We start from the raw sequence: 19,821 nt of genomic DNA, 5'->3' as shown, positions 1-19,821 counted from the left end.
ACCAGGCTATCGAGCTGGCAGAGGACCACATGGCAGCAATTCTGATGGCAGGAAGGTGTGTCTCCTCTTCTCCTCTCTCTTCTCTCTCTCCCTCTGCTTCCTGTCCTCGCCCCATTCCCACCCCGCAGAGGTGGGGGCCAGCTCCCCCCCAGCCGGCCCGGTGCACCCATGGTGTCCTCCCATTTTCCCCTTCCTTGTCTGTGTCTTCTCCCCCCCAGGTGAGTGATGCCCGTAACACCGGTGCAGAGGGAGAGCCTGGGCCAGTGTACTGGCACTGCGGGAAGCTGGGACATCTCCAACATCAGTGCTCCGCGATGGAGGTGAGCATGGTGGTCCAGGTCCCCACGCACCAGAAACTGCCCTCGAGCAGGGCAGTGTCCAAGGGGATATGTACCAGGCTTTGGTGGATTCCGGCTGTAACCAGACCTCAATACACCAAAGCCTGGTGCAAGGTGAGGCATTGGAGAAAGCACGAGTGGTGAAGGTGTTGTGTGTGCACGGGGATGTTCACAACTAGCCTTTGGTGTCCATCCGCATTCTATTTTGAGGGGAAAAGCATAGTGTAAAGGCAATGGTTAACCCTCATCTCACCCACTCGCTGATTTTGGGGACTGATTGGCCGGGTTTTAAGGAGTTAATGAAGCACATAGTGAGGAGTGGGTCCTGCAGTAATCCGTCTGGGGGAAGCCCCGGAGTAGCATTGGTGGGAGAAGCTGTCACAGAGTTGTCTACGTCAGCACCATGTCAGGGCGGTACGTGGAGTGAGGAGTGCCCTGCCCCGCCCTGCCCCTCCTCCCTCTCTCAGGGATTCCCTTGGGGATTTCCCGTTAGAGCAGTCATGAGACGGGACTCTGTGGCATGCATTTGACCAAGTGAGAGTAATCAATGGTCAAATTCTCCAGCCAAATGCGATGCCGGCCTTCCCCTACTTTGCTATTATTAAGGATAGGTTATACTGAGTGACGCAGGACACTCAAACTGGCGAAAAGATAACGCAGTTATTAATTCCAAAGAGCCGCCTGGAATTCATATTCCAGGCAGCTTACTTTAATCCCATGGCTGGGCACTTAGGGCAAGATAAAACACTAGCCTGAATAATGGCCCGGTTCTATTGGCCAGGGATTCGCGGGGATGTCTGTCAGTGGTGTGCGGCGTGCCGCGAATGCCAATTAGTAAATCCCGCGGCAACTCCAAAAGCACCTTTGCGCCCTCTCCCTTTAATCGAGACCCCTTTTGAAAGAATTGTGATGGATCTTGTTGGGCCATTAGATCGGTCAGCACAGGGATATCGCTTTATTTTAGTTCTGGTGGACTATGCAACATGATACCCAGAAGCAGTGCCTCTTCGCAATATTTCAGCACGCAGTATTGCAGAAGCACTCTTCTGCTTTATGTCCCAGGTCAGGATTCCGAAAGAAATCCTGACGGACCAAGGCACTATATTCATGTTACGCACACTGCGCGAGCTGTATGAGTTACTGGGGATTAAGCCTATATGCACCAGAGTATATCACCCACAAATGGATGGCTTAGTAGAATGGTTTAATTGAACTCTCAAAAATATAATTTGGAAGTTCGTAAGTGAAGATGCACATAATTGGGATAAGTGGCTCGAGCCCCTGTTATTTGCAGTTCGAGAGGTCCTGCAAGCCTCCACAGGGTTTTCACTGTTTGAATTATTATATGGTCGTAAGCCGCGTGGCATTTTGGACGTGCTATGTGAAAATTGGGAGGAGGGGCCTTCACCAAGTAACAATGACATTCAATACATTCTCAACCTGCATGCCAAACTCCACACTCACACACTTAACCCAGGAGAATTTGTGGCAGGTGCAAGAACGTCAAGTCTGACTGTATGACAGGGGCACGCGCCTTAGGGAGTTCACACCGGGAGACAAAGTACTCATATTACTGCTCATGTCGATCTCCAAATTGGTCGCCAAGTGGCAAGGGCCCTTTGAGGTCACAAGGCGAGTTGGGGATGTCGACTATGAGGTGAGGCAAGCAGATGGGGCGGGGCATTGCAAATCTACCACCTCAACCTTTTAAAATGCTGGAATGAGGCATCGGCGTCGGTAGTTCCAGAGAAGGTGGAGCTGGGGCCGGAGGTCAAAAAGGTAACATCTCAAAACACTCCGGTCCCCTGTGGAGACCACGTGGAAATGTAGTGGACAAGGGTGGGGCATTGCAAATTTACCACCTCAATCTATTAAAACGTTGGAATGAGGAGGTCCCTGTGGCATTGGTGTCAGTAATTCTGGAGAAGGCGGAGCTGGGGCAGGAGGTTCAAAAAAGAAAATTGACATCGCCCACCGCTCCGGTCCCCTGTGGAGACCACCTCTCCCCAACCCAGCTCAGGGAGGTAGCCCAGTTGCAGAAAGAATTTTCCGACGTGTTTTCGCCCCTGCCCGGCCACATCCATTTCATAGAACACCACATTGAGACACTGTGTGGGGGGCCACTGTTACACTCCCCTGACTTTTCTCTCCCCTTTGTTTTACAGACAGATGCATTGGACAGAGGGCTGGGGGCCATTCTGTCCCAGAAGGTGGAGGGGGAGGAGTGTCCCGTGCTGTACATTAGCCGGAAGCTGTCGATGCGGGAAGGCAGATATAGCACGATAAAGAGTGCCTAGCCATCAAGTGAGCGGTCCTCGCCCTCTGGTACTACCTGCTGGGATGCCCTTTCACCCTCTGTTCAGACCGCGTGCCCCTCCAGTGGCTCCACTGCATGAAGGATGCCAATGCGCGGATCACCCGTTGGTATCTGGCACTCCAACCATTTAAATTCGAGGTGGTCCACGGGCCAAGGGCGCAGATGGTGGCAGACTTCCTGTCCTGTCAAGGGGGGGCAGGAGTCAGCTTCAGGCCGGACGGCTCCCCGGCCTGAGTCGGGCGGTGGGGGCATGTGGCAGTGGGGGCGTGGCCGAGCGTCAGTCTGTGAATGGAGGGCGGAATCAGGGAAAGTGAGTGGTCGTGTCACTACACCTGTTGTCAATTAATGTGTGTATGTGTGTCTCCTCCAGTGACTGTGCCCTATAAAAGGAGAGTGAGAAGGGGAGGTCGGCGCCGAGGGCTTGCTAGTAGCCTGTGTGTGTATGTGTGTGTGTGTGTGTGAGAGAGTCTGAGTTCTGTGCTGAAAAGCAGCAAGGAAATAATTAAGACGCAAACAACCCCCTGCCGTGCTTCTGTGCTCCACCCACATCAGGGTCTTTCTACTATATATATATATATATATATATATATATATATATATATATATATATATATATACACACACAACCCCGATCCCAAAAAAGTTGGGACAAAGTACAAATTGTAAATAAAAACAGAATGCAATAATTTACAAATCTCAAAAACTGATATTGTATTCACGATAGAACACAGACAACATATCCAATGTCGAAAGTGAGACATTTTGAAATTTCATGCCAAATATTGGCTCATTTGAAATTTCATGACAGCAACACATCTCAAAAAAGTTGGGACAGGGGCAATAAGAGGCTGGAAAAGTTAAAGGTACAAAAAAGGAACAGCTGGAGGACCAAATTGCAACTCATTAGGTCAAGTGGCAATAGCTCATTAACATGACTGGGTATAAAAAGAGCATATTGGAGTGGCAGCAGGTCTCAGAAGTAAAGATGGGAAGAGGATCACCAATCCCCCCAATTCTGTGCCGACAAATAGTGGAGCGATATCAGAAAGGAGTTTGACAGTGTAAAATTGCAAAGAGTTTGAACATATCATCATCTACAGAGCATAATATCATCAAAAGATTCAGAGAATCTGGAAGAATCTCTGCGTAAGGGTCAAGGCCGGAAAACCATACTGGGTGCCTGTGATTTTCGGGCCCTTAGATGGCACCGCATCACATACAGGCATGCTTCTGTATTGGAAATCACAAAATGGGCTCAGGAATATTTCCAGAGGACATTATCTGTGAACACAATTCACCGTGCCATCCACCGTTGCCAGCTAAAACTCTGATAGTTCAAAGAAGAAGCTGTATCTAAACATGATCCAGAAGCGCAGACATCTTCTCTGGGCCAAGGCTCATTTAAAATGGACTGTGGCAAAGTGGAAAACTGTTCTGTGGTCAGACGAATCAAAATTTGAAGTTCTTTATGGAAATCAGGGACGCCGTGTCATTCGGACTAAAGAGGAGAAGGATGACCCAAGTTGTTATCAGCACTCAGTTCAGAAGCCTGCATCTCTGATGGTATGGGGTTGCATTAGTGCGTGTGGCATGGGCAGCTTACACATCTGGAAAGACACCATCAATGCTGAAAAGAATATCTAGGTTCCAGAGCAACATATGCTCCCATCCAGACGACGTCTCTTTCAGGGAAGACCTTGCATTTTCCAACATGACAATGCCAAACCACATACTGCATCAATTACAGCATGATGGCTGCATAGAAGAAGGGTCTGGGTACTGAACTGGCCAGCCTGCAGTCCAGATCTTTCACCCATAGAAAACATTTGGCGCATAACAAAACATAAAATGGAAGATACGACAAAAAAGACCTAAGACAGTTGAGCAACTAGAATCCTACATTAGACAAGAATGGGTTAACATTCCTATCCCTAAACTTGAGCAACTTGTCTCCTCAGTCCCCAGACATTTACAGGCTGTTGTAAAGAGAAAAGGGGATGTCTCACAGTGGTAAACATGGCCTTGTCCCAACTTTTTTGAGATGTATTGTTGTCATGAAATTTAAAATCACCTAATTTTTCACTTTAAATGATATACATTTTCTCAGTTTAAACATTTGATATGTCATCTATGTTCTATTCTGAATAAAATATGGAATTTTGAAACTTCCACATCATTGCATTCCGTTTTTACTTACAATTTGTACTTTGTCCCAACTTTTTTGGAATCGGGGTTGTGTGTGTGTGTGTGTATTTATATATATATATATATATATATATATATATATATATATATATACTTCCAGTACCACCACATCCTAGGCGCCATATTGTTTGCCCATCAAGCAAAAAGCTTGATGTGCTTTTGAACTTTTAAGCACTTAAAATTACTTATGAGAGGTAGTCAGGTGGCTGGACTTGTGCGTATTATTATACATAGAGCTTGTAATATCAATATCAATGATGTTTAAATGCTGTACAGGTACCCTTTAATGCTGATTTATACTTCTGCATCGAATCTATACCATAGGTATGGCATCAGCACTATATGTTATATATATATGCAGCACATGAGCTCCATGTTTCACTGTAGGCATAATAAACAGAAAATAATGCAGCCAAATTGCTGTTTTGAAATAAATCTACTTGGTGGAACATGGGCTCTCGCGTGATTAATTATAAACCAAGTGAATTGTCACTGAAAGCATTTCTGAAGTGTTTTAACTCATTTACTGGGAAATACACCACTTGTATTTTTCATACGAGCTACATCCGGTGTTCTGTAAAGTTATCCTACCTCTTGGATTTGTCCTACCAAGCCTACTGCGCATGAGCAGAACACATGACGTCATATTTTGGAATTTGGACCGAGTTTCGTCCTACCGATCAGCTGGGCTATTTCACGCATTTGCCGATTTTTATGTTTTGTGTGTATTGGTCGAGTCTTTGGCCGAGTCAAATAATTTGTAATGACTTGTTTTAAATAATAAAACGGTCTGTATGAGAACTTGCTAATTCTGTCACGCAGTGGGCACTGTGCAGTCAAAGTTATGACAGGGCATCGTTTCGTTTGTTTATAAATACTGTATTTTATACGTTTCTCAATTGCAAATATGCCTACATTGTAATTATTGAATATAGCTTATTTGGTTGAGTAAATCAAACAATTTGAATGTAATATTAAAAAAAACAGCATCAAAACAGCTGGAAGCTTGAGGTAGGATTTTCCTGACAAGCAGCACGGCTTGGCAGACGAGTCAGTTGAATTTTCCTACCCTCCTGGATTTCGCGCATGCGCAGTAGGCTTGGTAGGACAAATCCAAGAGGTAGGATAACTTTACAGAACACCGGGACATCCAAAACTGTGACATAAATCTCTATAATTACTTTGTGACCATAGGACACAGTTATAGAAGCAAGTTATTTATAATCACGCCATCTGTTATCACCCAGATGAGGATGAGTTCCCTTTTGGGTCTGGTTCCTCTCAAGGCTTCTTCCTCATGGTGTCTGAGGGACTTTTTCCTTGCCACTGTCACCACAGGCTTGCTCATCAAGGATAATTAATTAAATAAATAAATGTATTCAGGATAAAAATAAGCTCATTTGTTTAAAGTCTTTAATTTTCTGTAAAGTTGCTTTGCGGCAATGTCTGTTGTTAAAAGTTCTACACAAATAAGCTTGACTATACCGTATGTCACTCTTGATGATCTCAATGAATCGTTTTGATAAATTTGCGTACATTTTGTTTGTGAATGTGTCGATATAATAAAAAGAACATCACACGTTGGCTTGAAGATATGAAGTTTGTCTTCTCATGTTGAAAAACTTGCATTCATACATTGAAGAGCTAAATAAAATATTTTCCGATATTTCACTCTGATGATGTCACTCCCAGTGTTTTCCCACTGACTCAATGGGCATTGTCGTTTTGAAAGAGAATTGTTGTCCCATTCTTGCCTGATATACAATTTCAGTTGCTCAACAGTTTGCGGTCTCCTTTGTCATATTTTGCACTTCATAATGTGCCAAATGTTTTAAATGGGAGACAGGTCTGGACTGCAGGCAGGCCAGTTTAGCAACCAGACTCTTTTACTGTGGAGATATGCAGTTTTAATATATGCAGAAAGTGGATTGGCTTTGTCTTGCTGAAAGAAGGAAGGACTTCCCTGAAAAAGATTTTGTCTGGATGGCAGCATATTGCTCTGAACATACAATAAAACATACAGTAAAACATACTCTGAACACACACACATACGTGTGCATGTATAAAAAATCTCCTTCTCACCCCCAGCGGGGGGGTGTGGTATCCATGTCATCCTCAAGCTCGGGTCCTCTACCAGAGGCCTGGGACTTTGAGGGTTCTGCGCAGTATCTTCGATGTTCCTAGGACTGCGCTCTTCTGGACTGAGGCTTCAGATGTTGTTCCTGGGATTTGCTGGAGCCACTCTCCCAGTTTGGGGGTTACTGCCCCAAGTGCCCCCACTACCACGGGGACCACGTGGGACCTTGACCTTCCACATCTGTTCCAGCTGCTCTTTCAACCCTTGATACTTCTCAAGTTTCTCATGTTCCTTCTTCCTGATGTTGGCGTCAGCTGGGATCGCCACATCTATCACCACCACCCTCTCCTGCTCTTTGTCCACCACCACTATGTCCGGTTGGTTAGCCAGGATCTGTTTGTCAGTCTGGAAGCTGAAGTCCCACAGAACCTTGGCCCTGTTGTTCTCAGCCACCTTCTGTGGTATGGCCCATTGGGACTTGGGTACTTCTATTCCATACTGGTTGCAGATGTTCCTGTATACTATCCCAGCCACTTGGTTGTGCCTCTCCATGTATGCTGATCCAGCTAGCATCTTACACCCTGCTACTATGTGCTGGACTGTTTCAGGGGCTTCTTTGCACAGTCTGCATCTTGGGTCTGATCTACTGTGGTAGATCCTGGCCTCTATGGCTCTTGTGCTTATGGCCTGTTCTTGTGCTGCCATGATTAGTACCTCTGTGCTGTCTGTCAGTCATGCATTATCCAGCCACTGGTAGGATTTCTTGATATCAGCCACTTCCTCTATCTGACGGTGGTACATGCCATGTAGGGGTTTGTCCCTCCAGGTTGTCTGTTCCTCCTCCTCCTCTGCACTCTCATCAGGGTTCTGCTGCCTGAGACATTCACTTAGCAGTTCATCCTTTGGGGCCATCTTTCTGATGTATTCTCGGATTTTCGATGTTTCATCCTGGACCGTGGTCTTGACGCTCACTAGCCCTCGGCCTCCCTCTTTCCGCTTAGTGTATAGTCTCAGGGTGCTGGACTTGGGGTGGAACCCTCCATGCATGGTGAGGAGCTTTCTAGTCTTGATATCTGTAGCTTCTATCTCCTCCTTTGGCCAGTTTATGATACCAGCGGGGTATCTGATGACTGGTAGTGCGTACATGTTGATGGCTCGGACCTTGTTCTTACCATTCAGCTGACTTTTCAGGACCTGCCTTACTCTCTGGAGGTATTTGGCTGTGGTTGACTTCCTTGTGGCCTCTTCATGGTTTCCATTAGCCTGTGGGATGCCAAGGTACTTGTAGCTGTCTTGGATATCACCTATGTTGCCCTCTGGTAGGTCAATCCCCTCAGTCCGGATCATCTTGCCTCTTTTTGAGACCATCCGGCCACACTTGTCCAATCCGAATGACATCCCTATGTGATCGCTGTAGATCCGGGTAGTGTGGATCAGCGAGTCTATTTCTCACTCGTTCCTGGCATACAGCTTGATGTCATCCATGTAGAGCAGGTGGCTGATTGTTGCCCCACTACGGAATCGGTACCCGTAGCCACTCTTCGTGATGATCCGACTGAGGGGGTTCAGGCCTATGCAGAACAGCAGTGGTGATAGTGCATCTCCTTGGTATATGCCGCACTTGATGTTGACTTGGGCAATGGGTTTTGAGTTGGCCTCTAGGGTTGTCTTCCCTAGAAGACATTTCCATTGAGTTCTGGATGAAAGTCCTTAGGTTCCTGTTGATCTTATACAGTTCCAGACATTCCAGTATCCATGTGTGTGGCATTGAGTCGTAGGCTTTCTTGTAGTCAATCCAGGCAGTGCACAGGTTGGTCTGTCTCTTCTTACAGTCTCGGGCGACTGTTCTATCTTGGCTCCTCTGGTGTTACTGCCAATTCCTTTCTGTGCCTCGCTCATGTATTGCCGCAATGATGCCTGTCAGGGCCTTCCATGTTGTGCAGAGACAGGTAATTGGCCGGTAGTTGGATGGGATGGGTCCCTTCTGGGGGTCCTTCATGATTAGGACTGTCCTGCCTTGGGTTAGCCATTCTGGGTGGGTCCCATCCCTCAGCAGCTGGTTCATCTGTGCTGCTAGGTGTTCATGGAGTGCAGTTAGCTTCTTCAGCCAGTACGTATGGATCATATCGGGGCCTGGTGCTGTCCAGCTCTTCATCTTTGACACTCTTTCTTGGACGTCTGCCATTGAGATGGTTACTGGTTCTTGTTCTGGGAGGTTGCTGTGGTCAGCTCTTAGGTCCACTAACCATTGGGCATTGGTGTTGTGTGATGCCTTTCTTTCCCATATGTCTTTCCAGTATTTTTCCACCTCAGCTCTTGGTGGGTCTGACCGGTTGTTGTTGTTGCCACTGAGAGTACACCTTGGCTGGTTCAGTGGAGAACAGCTTGTTTATTCTCCTGGCCTCTCCCTCCTTGGTGTATCTCTTCAACCGGGTGTTAGTCGCTGTTTGGCAGTTTCGAGTGCCTCTGGTATGGAGAGTGAGTTGTACTTCCTGGGTGCCCCTTTATTCACCATGTTCCCTTTCTGTAGTTCAGCTAGCTGGCTAACTTCTCTCCGTGCTGCCTTTATCTTGGCCTCTAATCGTCTCTTCCATGGTGGATACTGTTTGTTACGTCCCGAGCCCACCTTGTGCATCTCCATGATTACTGTTGCTGTACTGTGTATCAGTTTGTTGGTCTCAGTGATGGTTCTTGTGGAGATTGTCTTCAGAGCAGCATTCACATCTACTAGTAGATCTTCTGAAGGTACTTGGCAACTCAGCTTCGGTATTCGTCGGGGGCTCCAGGTTTCCAGTTGGGTCACGATCTTCCTTCTCAGGTCAGCAGCTCTTGTGTTGAGGCTGTTAGCTTGGTACCCAATCTCTGGTTGTGGATCATGACATCTCCCCGCTGACCTGTCTTCCTGGCTCCCCCTTGCCGTAGCATTGTTGTTGTATTTCATTAATCTCTAGTTGTGATAGTAGATTTCGATTACAGATGTTGGAACACTGGGCTAATAGCTGTTTCTTTGTTAGCCTTGATTGTGGGTTTCGAAGTATCCAACGGTCCCACATTCGCTGCATGTATCCCCTCTCTCTGGAATTGCTTGTATAGTAGCATTCCAGCAAATCCGTATTTTCTGTCCTCGTCCATCGATGTCTGTCTTGTTCCAGTAGCCCATTTCTCATCAGTTTGCCCTGGTTCCCTAGCAACTGACCTAGCAAAATTATATTGTGTGTTCAGAGTGTGTTTTAATATATATATATATTATATATACACACACACACACACACACACACACACACACACATACAGGTAGTCATTGACTTACGACTGCATTTGGTTATGACTGATCTGGTCGTAAGTCGGCCTATGTTAAATGAACGTAAGTATATTGTGATGTGTAATGATATTGTAATCATCTTAAAGTCTTATTTTATCAACATTTTCTTATTTCATTACCTTGGCTCATTATTTGGTTTAAGTCAAACACTGCATACAGTACAATTCGTTTAATATGTGCAAAACAAAAAATACGAAATACAGGTGTGAAAAATAGAAAACATTTTAGTTTGAAATATACCAAAATACAAATGTAAAACATAGCAAAATACAAAATTTAGTGACTGCTGGCATCACTGGTGCTTGGCTGTGGGTCATCTGCATCATCATCAGCTGTTGCAGCGCTCGGGTTGGCGGGAGCATTTGCTCATTTCATAAACCAGGAGCTGGGGCGGAAACTGTATGACGGAGTGCGCGAGGGTGTGTGAGAGAGACTGCACATGTGCCTGGAGCTGGGGTGGAAACTGTATGACGGGGTGCGCGAGGGTGCGTGAGAGAGACTGCACATGTGCCTGGAGCTGGGGCGGAAACTGTTGTATGCGGCAAGAGGTGCTGCCGGGAGTTGGGGTGGAAACTGTCATACGCTCAGCTGGGAAACGCTTGCCAGTCATAACCAGACGGTCGTAAAGTCGATTGGTCGTAAGTCGCATAGGTCGTAAGTCAAAGACTACCTGTATATATAAAATTCAGCACTGATGCTGGCTTTTGAACTGTGCACTAATAACAAGACAGATGGTCCCTCTCCTCTTTAGCCTGGAGGAAGTGGTGTCCATGAGTTCTAAAAAGAATTTCTACTTTTGATTCATCAGACCTCAGTACAGTTTTCCACTTTGCCTCAGTCCGTTGTAAAAGAGCTTGGGCCCAGAAAAGGTGGTGGTGTTTCTGGATATTGTTTATATTTGGTTTTAACTTGCATTTGTGGATGCAGTAATGAACTGTTTTCACAGACAATGGTTTTCTGAAGTGTTCCTGAGCCCATACAGTGATTTCGACTACAGACACATGTCTGCTTTTAATATAGCATCACCTGAGGGACTGAAGATCACAGGCATCCACTGTCAGTTTTCAGCCTTGTCTCTTGAGTACAGAGATTTCTCCAGATTCTCTGAATCTTTTAATATTACGTACCATGGGTGACGTGATCCCCAAAATCTTTGCAATTTTATATTGAGGAATGTTATTCTTAAATTGTTGCATTGTTTGCCCACATACGGTAGTCTTTCAGAGAGTGGTGAACCCCTCCCCATATTTATTTTTGAGAGACTCAGCCTCTCTGAAATGTTCTTTTTATACCCAGTCATGTAACTGACCTATTGCCAATTAACTAAGTTTGTTTATTTTTAGCATCACACAAGTTTTTATGACTTTTGTTGCCCTGTCCCAACTTTTCTGAAACGTGTTGCTGACATGAAATTCAAAATGAGCATTTATTTTAAAAAAAAATTCTCAGTTTCAACATTTGATATGTTGTCTTTGTACTATTTTCAATGAAATATAGGGTTACCACAATTTGTAAATCTTCACATTCTATTTTTATTTGTTTTACACAGCATCCCAACATTTTTGGAATTGGGGTTGTATATATAGCATGTATATAGCACGTTACACACTTCTTTTACACCCAGAAGCCAAGGTCAAGTAAATATGCTGGGAGCAGAATTATTCTTGAGCTGATGATTGTCTCATGCAGATGTTTTCTATCCACCTTGGTACAGATGGCTATGAAATCTTCTGGATTTGAAATCATGATCAATTGAACCACTTGAAAGCCATACATTACTTTGTCTTATCTAACACACAATTTGGTACATATATACTTACCAATGACACTAAGGAACAGGTTATACATCATTTCCTCTTCATCTGTGCTGAACACGCATATGTACTGTCCCTCTATCTCTAAGCTGTTTATGCTCACTTTCACAGTAAGATTGGTGTGGGATGCTGGAATGGAGAAGTTGTCTTTGGCAAATGGCTTGCCATTTTTGTATCCTGCCATCATTTTTGCTCTATTTCCTGAATCCAGACGTTTCCAGGAGGAATCACTGATGTGGTGTTTGCCAGAGTACAAACAATGCAGGTATACTTCCTCTCCTAAGACTCCTGTCACATTATGGTCAATAGTGATGTCTCTTAAGACTGTATCTATTTAAAGGATGAGAAAATCTATGAGAATGGTCATATAAGCACATAGAACATACACAAGGCCTACATACTGTTGGGGCAAGTTCAATGACTGTTGAAAATACTACATATAGTAGACTGGCAAAATGACACTTCACATGTTTTGTTCATTTTCAAAATGAACACACAGACAGAGAGACAGACAGACAGACAAACAGATACACACACACACACACACACACACACACACACACACACACACAATGTCAAAACATACCAGCACACCATATTTTCAGGACAATTAAGACAAGTGTCATTGAAGATGATTAATAAATTCTCACAGATCACTTGTGTTAGAGCAACTTGAAGAGCCTTTCTTAATTAAGTGATACAATTCATACAAAAAAAAGCTACAGTTTCTGAAGTCTTAAGTTCCTAAAGCCCTTTTTTAATTTCTAAAATCACCAGTCTTTACTACTTCTTTACAGTCTTTACTTTACTACTTTCCTGTTTCAGAATTTGTGAGGGAAACAACTTTGATGTCTGTGAAACTTTGATGTCTAAGTGACCTTACTGAAACAGTGAACACTGCTTTCACTGCATTTAGTCATGTGACTTTGAGGTATAAAGTCATGATGGTGTGTGGTTTTCAGCTGAGGCATTCATACACATTGCAAAAAAACCACATAGCTTTTTACCTGTCCCACTGAAGATTGCACCTTAGGCCATCTTCAGTGGGACAGGTACAGTAAATGGACATATTTATGTCGACTACATTCACCTTCTTGATAAAATAGAACTTGATAAAATGAACAAAATGGAACTACTGAAATGGAAATTTCCCAATTCAGTCAACAAAGTCTGGTATTATTTATATGAATAATATTATTGCATAATCAGTGCTGTCAAAAGGTCCTCTATTGTTCATTTTTAATGGTATAAATCAGGTACAGTGAGGAAAATCTACTGACAATCAGTGCAATACACATTATATTTAACAAAGGATAGGCTTGAGCATAACTGTATCACACTATTAATTAAGTGTAAATATGATGCTGTCATTACACAAAAGGAATTACAGAAACTAGTTACAGTTATTATCAGAATGTGCTATTATAGCAATGTTATTACACCAGTAAATGCAAAAGTTATCAGAAGGTGCTATTTGTTTTCAGTGGTCTAGTTTAAACAGTTCAGATCAGGTAGGACTAGAAAAAACCTACTGGCAACCTATAGTGAAAGTGTCATGTAATTCAATGATTACACTCAAGGAATTACAGAAACTAGTCTAAATGGTATCATGAAAAGTCCCCTGAAAGTGAATATGTGCTGATTACAAAATGTAATAATTTCTTTAAGTTACTATATTTTAAGGGAGCAAATTACATCTGACCTGACAAATTATGCCAAACCCCACAGAAACTTAAGTTAAGTTTAGTTAAGTTAAGAAACTTAAGTTTTATTTCAATAATAATAATAAAATTAAATAATAATAATAATAATAATAATAATAATAATAATAACATTATTCAATGCACTCCTGGCTTGAATGAAAAGAGGTCAATCTAGATCTGATAAAATAAATCCTGGAGCAGTTGGCTCACATTTTACCAATACACCAAAAACAATTTCAAACTCATTTGATAACATTTCTTTCTTTCTTTCTTTCTTTCTTTCTTTCTTTCTTTCTTTCTTTTTAAAGAGGAAAGCTCTTTTGACCTACCTTGATTTTCCAAGCTCTGAGGGAGATTAAGGACAAGTCCAAATGTCACAAATATTAGCAAAAACATGTTCAAGTCATTTAATGAGATAAATCTGTTGCAAGATAGCTTCAAGAATGTATTGCAAGTTGCTTCAATAGATTAGGGAGAAGTAGATATGATGTCTGTGTAAGAGGAGGTCAGAGTCAACTATTAGACATTGTGTGTGTGTGTGTGTGTGTGTGTGTGTGTGTGTGTGTGTGTGTGTGTGTGTGTGTGTGTGTGTTTGTTTTACTAACCCCAAACCACAAGGTAGACCAGTTTTGTGAAACCCACAGCTTATACTCTCTTACCATCTACTTCTTTTTTAAAAAACTTATTTTGAAAATGGTTCATAATTTATTGCAGTATTTCCATATATGGTATTTCTGATATTATATGAGACAAATTGTTCAGTAGCCTGAATGTGACTTGAATTAATAAGCTTTACACAGATTTAAAAGATTGCTTAAAATATTATTGAACAGATTGTTTAAAAACAATTACTATATGAAGTCATATGCAGCAACATGTGATACATGCTTCTTTTTTATCATATTAAATGTGTAACTATCAATAGAAGTGCACGGTGGGGTTAGCTAAGCTTAGTAAATTGCTCGATGGGCTTCTCTAATTTGCTTTGTCAACACCAGTGACATTCACTAAATATGTCTTGGAAAAATCAGAACGGTAACTGCCGAGTCATCAGGTGATAGATGAAGTCTGAGGTTTACAACGACATCCTGACACAATCAATGAAAAATGAGAAAAGGGTTTCAGTCTATGACACTTCTGAGGTTTTTCACTTTAAGTAATCAAAGTCTTAAGTATGCACAATGACAAATATGAATCAGCACTGTAGCTGATTTAACGAACAATGCTTAATGTTCCATAAATTATTGCTTGCAAGTTTTTGTCAGCTTTGTAGGCCACAGCAAAAAGGAATATGCACATCTGTAACTAAACACCCTCAAATAAACACACAAATGTGACATGCATTCAGACACACATTCTTAATCAATGTTAAACATGATCCAACATATATGCAATTAAATATGTACACACACACACACACACACACACACACACACACACACACACACACACACACACACAGAGAGACAAAACCCACAGTCTGACAGTTGCTAAAGTAAACAGGAAGATCATGGGCCAGCTTCTAACCTCAGACTGTTCCTGTTATGCCAGACCTGAGATCCTTACGTAGTACCTAAGCACAACAGTCACAAAGTGACTGAGATGGTACATACATATGCTGTGAAACATGATCAAATTTTATTTTTTTTCTCACAGTTTATTCATTTATTGAATAAACTGTGAGAAATGTATTACACAGGACCAGGTGTTTGTACATATTGGCATGCAGCAGGCCATAAGTAGGCCTAGATTTCAGGGTGGTTAGGAGATTGTGTGTTAGGACATTTTTTCATTCTATACAGCATATTACAATCTTGCCTTAAGGAGACAAAAAACCCATGTCATCTGCATGCAAAACTGGATCTCAACCCTTATATTATCATAGCTGATCAACAAGTAATAATCTGGGAGTGGGGTTCCCAAAAGCCTCTAATACCCTGTCCACACTAGGGATTTTGTACTGATACGATACTACTTTCGTACCGCAACACCTGTCCACACTAGCAGCTATACCGGTACTGTAGCGGTATAACTGTATCGGTATGAAACCCACAAATGTATGGGTTTTGTACTGGTACAGTATCGGTACTGTAGCGCTTCGCTGTAGTGTGGACAGATGAAGCGGTTCTGTATCGATACAAATATAATGCGCATGCGCAATGAACCATTCCTACTTCTTCTGGGTTATTCATATGCACGTGCTTTCCAGCTGTAAATTCTTCTCTTCAAAAGACTCGTGTGTCAGAATGCTGTTCATAGACTTTAGTTCAGCGTTCAACACAATCATTCCTCAGCAGCTCATTCATAAACTGGACCAGCTGGGACTCAACACCTCCCTGTGCAACTGGCTGCTGGACTTCCTGATGGGGAGACCACAGACTGTACGCGTCGGCAGCAACTCCTCCAGCACCAACACACTGAACATGGGGGCCCCCCAAGGATGTGTGATAAGCCCCCTCCTCCTCACTCTGCTGACCTACGACTGCACACCAACATCCAGCTCAAATCTCTTCATTAAGTTTGCGGATGACACGACTGTGGTGGGTCTCATCAACAATGGCGATGAGACAATCTACAGGAGTGAGGTGAGCCGCTTGGCCATGTGGTGCAAGGACAACAATCTCCGTCTGAACGTGGAGAAGATGAAGGAAGTTTTGGCTGGTTTTTAAAAATAGAATTTTGAGGTTTAAGTACAGGTTTAAAGGCTGTCATTCCAAATAATACTATTAAACAAATGTTAATCAAGCATATGTCAGTGCACAGTGTGAAGGGTTTTCCTAGATGCCATTGCATAGTTTAGATATAATCAACAATAGCATTAGCATCCAACTTCATCTTTTCAATTGTTTGTTTATTCAGGTTGAAGATAGTGGCAGCTCAAAAGATGACAGGGAGAGTCCAGGAAAGTGCCAGAATGAGGGATCAGTGCCCCAATATTTGTGTGGGTTTTGTTACGACAGACAATATACCCAGTGGTGTAGTGGAGATTTTTAAAGTGGGGGTATGCGATTCGGGACGTCTCCCCTTCTCCCCTCCCCTCTCTCTCTCTCCTTCTGTTCCTCTCCCTCGCCCCATTCCCCCACCGCGGAGGCGGGGGCCGGCTCCACCCCATTCATTTCTATGGAATTAATTGAAAAAAAAGCACTTTTTCAAACATCCGCTGCTCTGGCATGCTTTCACCTAGAGGCGTGATTCAAACTCTAAAACGTAGGAAAACTTCTCCTCTGTGAATCTGGCATTCAACTTTTCTGCTAGGTTCTACACTTTTGGATCAGTCCCAGCTCAAACGCCATGTGGGTTCCGGGAGAAAATCCGGCTTTATAATGGGTGTCTATTGCGTTACACACCAGTGGAGCTCGTTTAGTTAGAGTGTAGAGAGCTTGAAAAAATAGCTCAAACTTTCTCGCTTAAACTGTGTTTTCAGCCACAAATTTCACTCTACAGATATGATTTTCTCAAAAGTAGTAGTCACACTTGTCCTGATTCACACAATGTGTCTACCTAACCGATAGGATTTACAGTTTTTGAATGAGAAGCCTCAAACTGAGGAGAGTGCAGCCGAGAGGCCTCATTGACACCCATTATAAACGTGACAGAAAAGTCACTCATTTTTAACTCGCTCTAGTGTCCTCACTTTTAACACTACAGACAAAAAAATTACATCAGTGTATTCAGGAGACCCTTGTAGCACTCACTGTGAAAGAATTTTGTGAATAGGTGCTTTCGTTTTCGAGTTATTCGTCGTTGTTCGAGGCCTGCTCCTGAGCAAAAAACAGCAGAAAACTGACAAGATCTTGTGTGACTCAGCGCTCCTGCTCAGGCCTGTCGCCATGCCGACTGGGGCCAGTGAGGGAGCAGAGAGGGGAGGGGCTGCTGTCTCAAGCACACACATAATCATTGTAGCGTCATAGCAGGTCACACATTCACGGCCAGGAAACATGCGTGACTGAATTGCTTTGCGCACTGCATCCTCTCACAATTTCCAGCAGGGGAATTGTCACCTCGGGAGAAGGGGGTGGACGGCGTACCCCCGCGTACCACGCCCACTACACCCCTGAATATACCACTATAGCACTATAGTATAGTGGGCCTATTTGGGGGGAAAGTCCAGGGCCGTTTTTTGGTCCCAGTCCGTCCCTGATTGGTACAATCATATCTCTGCCTAGGAAGCTACACAAAACTGGACGTGTTATTTATACATGCATATACAAACTGGACATGTTATTTATACACGCGTCTGTATGCGTGTGTGCATGCGTATTTGTGCGTGTGTGTTTGTGTCAGTGTGTGAAAAGTTGATGTTTGTGGGGGTTGTACTGGGGACATGTTTGGGGGTTACACACAGGAAGTGTTTTAATAAAAACAGTACACTCATCTGATGGACGCTACTCTCCGCCTCCGTGATTCTTACCGATAATAGTACATGGTGTCAGAAGTAAAAAAAAATGTGTTCCTGTAAAATTTTGTAAAGGAAAGACTTTAACTCCGGAGCCTCACGACGGAAAAAAAAGGAGGATCGGTAACAGTATGGGACTTACTTTCATGAATGTGAACATGCTTCAGGTTAGCGTGTTCAGAGCTAGCTAAAACCTGGCGGGCTAGCGCGCACTCACGACATCGCTGGCAAGGACAAAGACCGGATTTTTTTTTGTGTGTGTGTTGCCTTGTTTGTTTCCCAGAGCTTCGTGGAGCGGAGGAAAGACCACATTCTTCAGGGGGAGCACAGTAAATGGATACTCCATCACCAGCCGATAACCAGCAACAAGAGGAAAGTGGTGCTTCACTCTCACCAGAGGATAGTCAAGTGGAAAGAGTTGATCCACCCTCGCCACAGGACAACCAGCCAGAGAGGAGTGTAAGCATACCCCAAAAAGTACAAATACACACGATGGCTACCGCTGCTGTACAAATTGCACCTCCAGATAGCTTTGATTTTTCAAACTCTGCTAATTGGCCAAAATGGATAAGGAGATTTGAACGCTTTTGTATAGCATCAGGACTCATTGATAAACCAGACGAGTACCAAGTGAACTCTCTCCTGTATACTTTAGGAGATGCAGCTGATGACATTTTAAGTGTCTTGCCACTGTCAGAAGCAGATAAAAAGAAATATGATAAAGTGAAAAGTGCTTTCGAAACCCATTTTGTAGGAACACATAATGTAATCTATGAAAGGGCAAAATTCAATTTGAGACACCAGGAGCAGGGAGAAAGCGCCGAATCCTTTATAACATCAGTACACACTCTGGCCGAAAACTGCAAGTTTGGCACACTCCGCGACGAACTAATAAGAGACAGGATAGTTGTAGGGATCCTGGACAAAAAGCTGTCAGAAAGCTTACAGCTAGACTCAACTTTAACTCTGACTAAAGCCATCTCAACTGTACGTCAAAACGAAATGGTGAAGAAACAGCAGTCGCTACTCCATGGCGAAAATACCGATCACAATGTTGATAGCATCCGTTACAAAGGAAAGGGGCCAAGACCTCAAGGAGAAAAGGGGAAATTTTCCAAAGGAGAGAAGCCCCCTCAGTACAAGCGGAACAGCTTCCGTGCAGAGAGAGAGTGCAAGTGGTGCGGCGGAACACAGTACCACCAATGGAAAGACTGTCCAGCAAGAGATGCAAGCTGTAGAAAATGCGAAAAAAAGGGCCACTACGCTGCAGTTTGTCAGTCTGCGAAAGCAGTCCACACTGTCACGCAGCAAAGGTGGCAGGAAGACGATGAGGAGGAGTACGAGTTCCTCGGGTCAGTGACAGTCAGCACAGTCAGCGCTCGCTCAGTGACAGAGTGGACGGAAACACTATCCTTTAATGGAGAACCTGTCACATTCAAACTGGACACTGGTGCGGCAGTGACCGCCATTCCCCAAGAACTATTCAAAGTGGAGCGCGATGGTCCTCTCACGAAACCCAGCAAAGTCTTGTATGGTCCGGGAAATAACGTTCTGGAGGTCCAAGGTTGCTTTAAGAGCACACTGTCGGTGAAAGGCCACAGCGCAGCACAGGAGGTGTATGTGGTGACAGGACTCTCAAAGCCCTTACT

General features: G+C 43.7%; 1 protein-coding gene across 2 annotated transcripts in view; it reads right to left on the bottom strand.

Moving 5' to 3' along the window:
• Positions 1-14,311, bottom strand: part of si:ch211-149e23.4 (uncharacterized) — a 44,402-nt gene extending 30,091 nt beyond the window's left edge. For both annotated transcript variants that reach the window (XM_060943718.1, XM_060943719.1), the window contains exons 1-2: positions 14,106-14,311; positions 12,080-12,403 (exon numbers count right to left, since the gene is read on the bottom strand). In XM_060943718.1, the coding sequence (XP_060799701.1) occupies positions 12,080-12,403; positions 14,106-14,172 (391 nt within the window). In that variant the 5' untranslated portion in view covers positions 14,173-14,311. The remainder of the gene's footprint in view (positions 1-12,079; positions 12,404-14,105) is intronic.
• Between the last annotated feature and the right edge of the window lie 5,510 nt (positions 14,312-19,821).

The sequence above is a fragment of the Neoarius graeffei genome, chromosome 17 (genome assembly GCF_027579695.1).
Source record: "Neoarius graeffei isolate fNeoGra1 chromosome 17, fNeoGra1.pri, whole genome shotgun sequence".
NCBI lineage: Eukaryota > Metazoa > Chordata > Actinopteri > Siluriformes > Ariidae > Neoarius > Neoarius graeffei.
The sequence above is the reverse complement of the archived record's forward strand: the minus strand, read 5'-3'. Positions and strand labels throughout refer to the sequence as shown.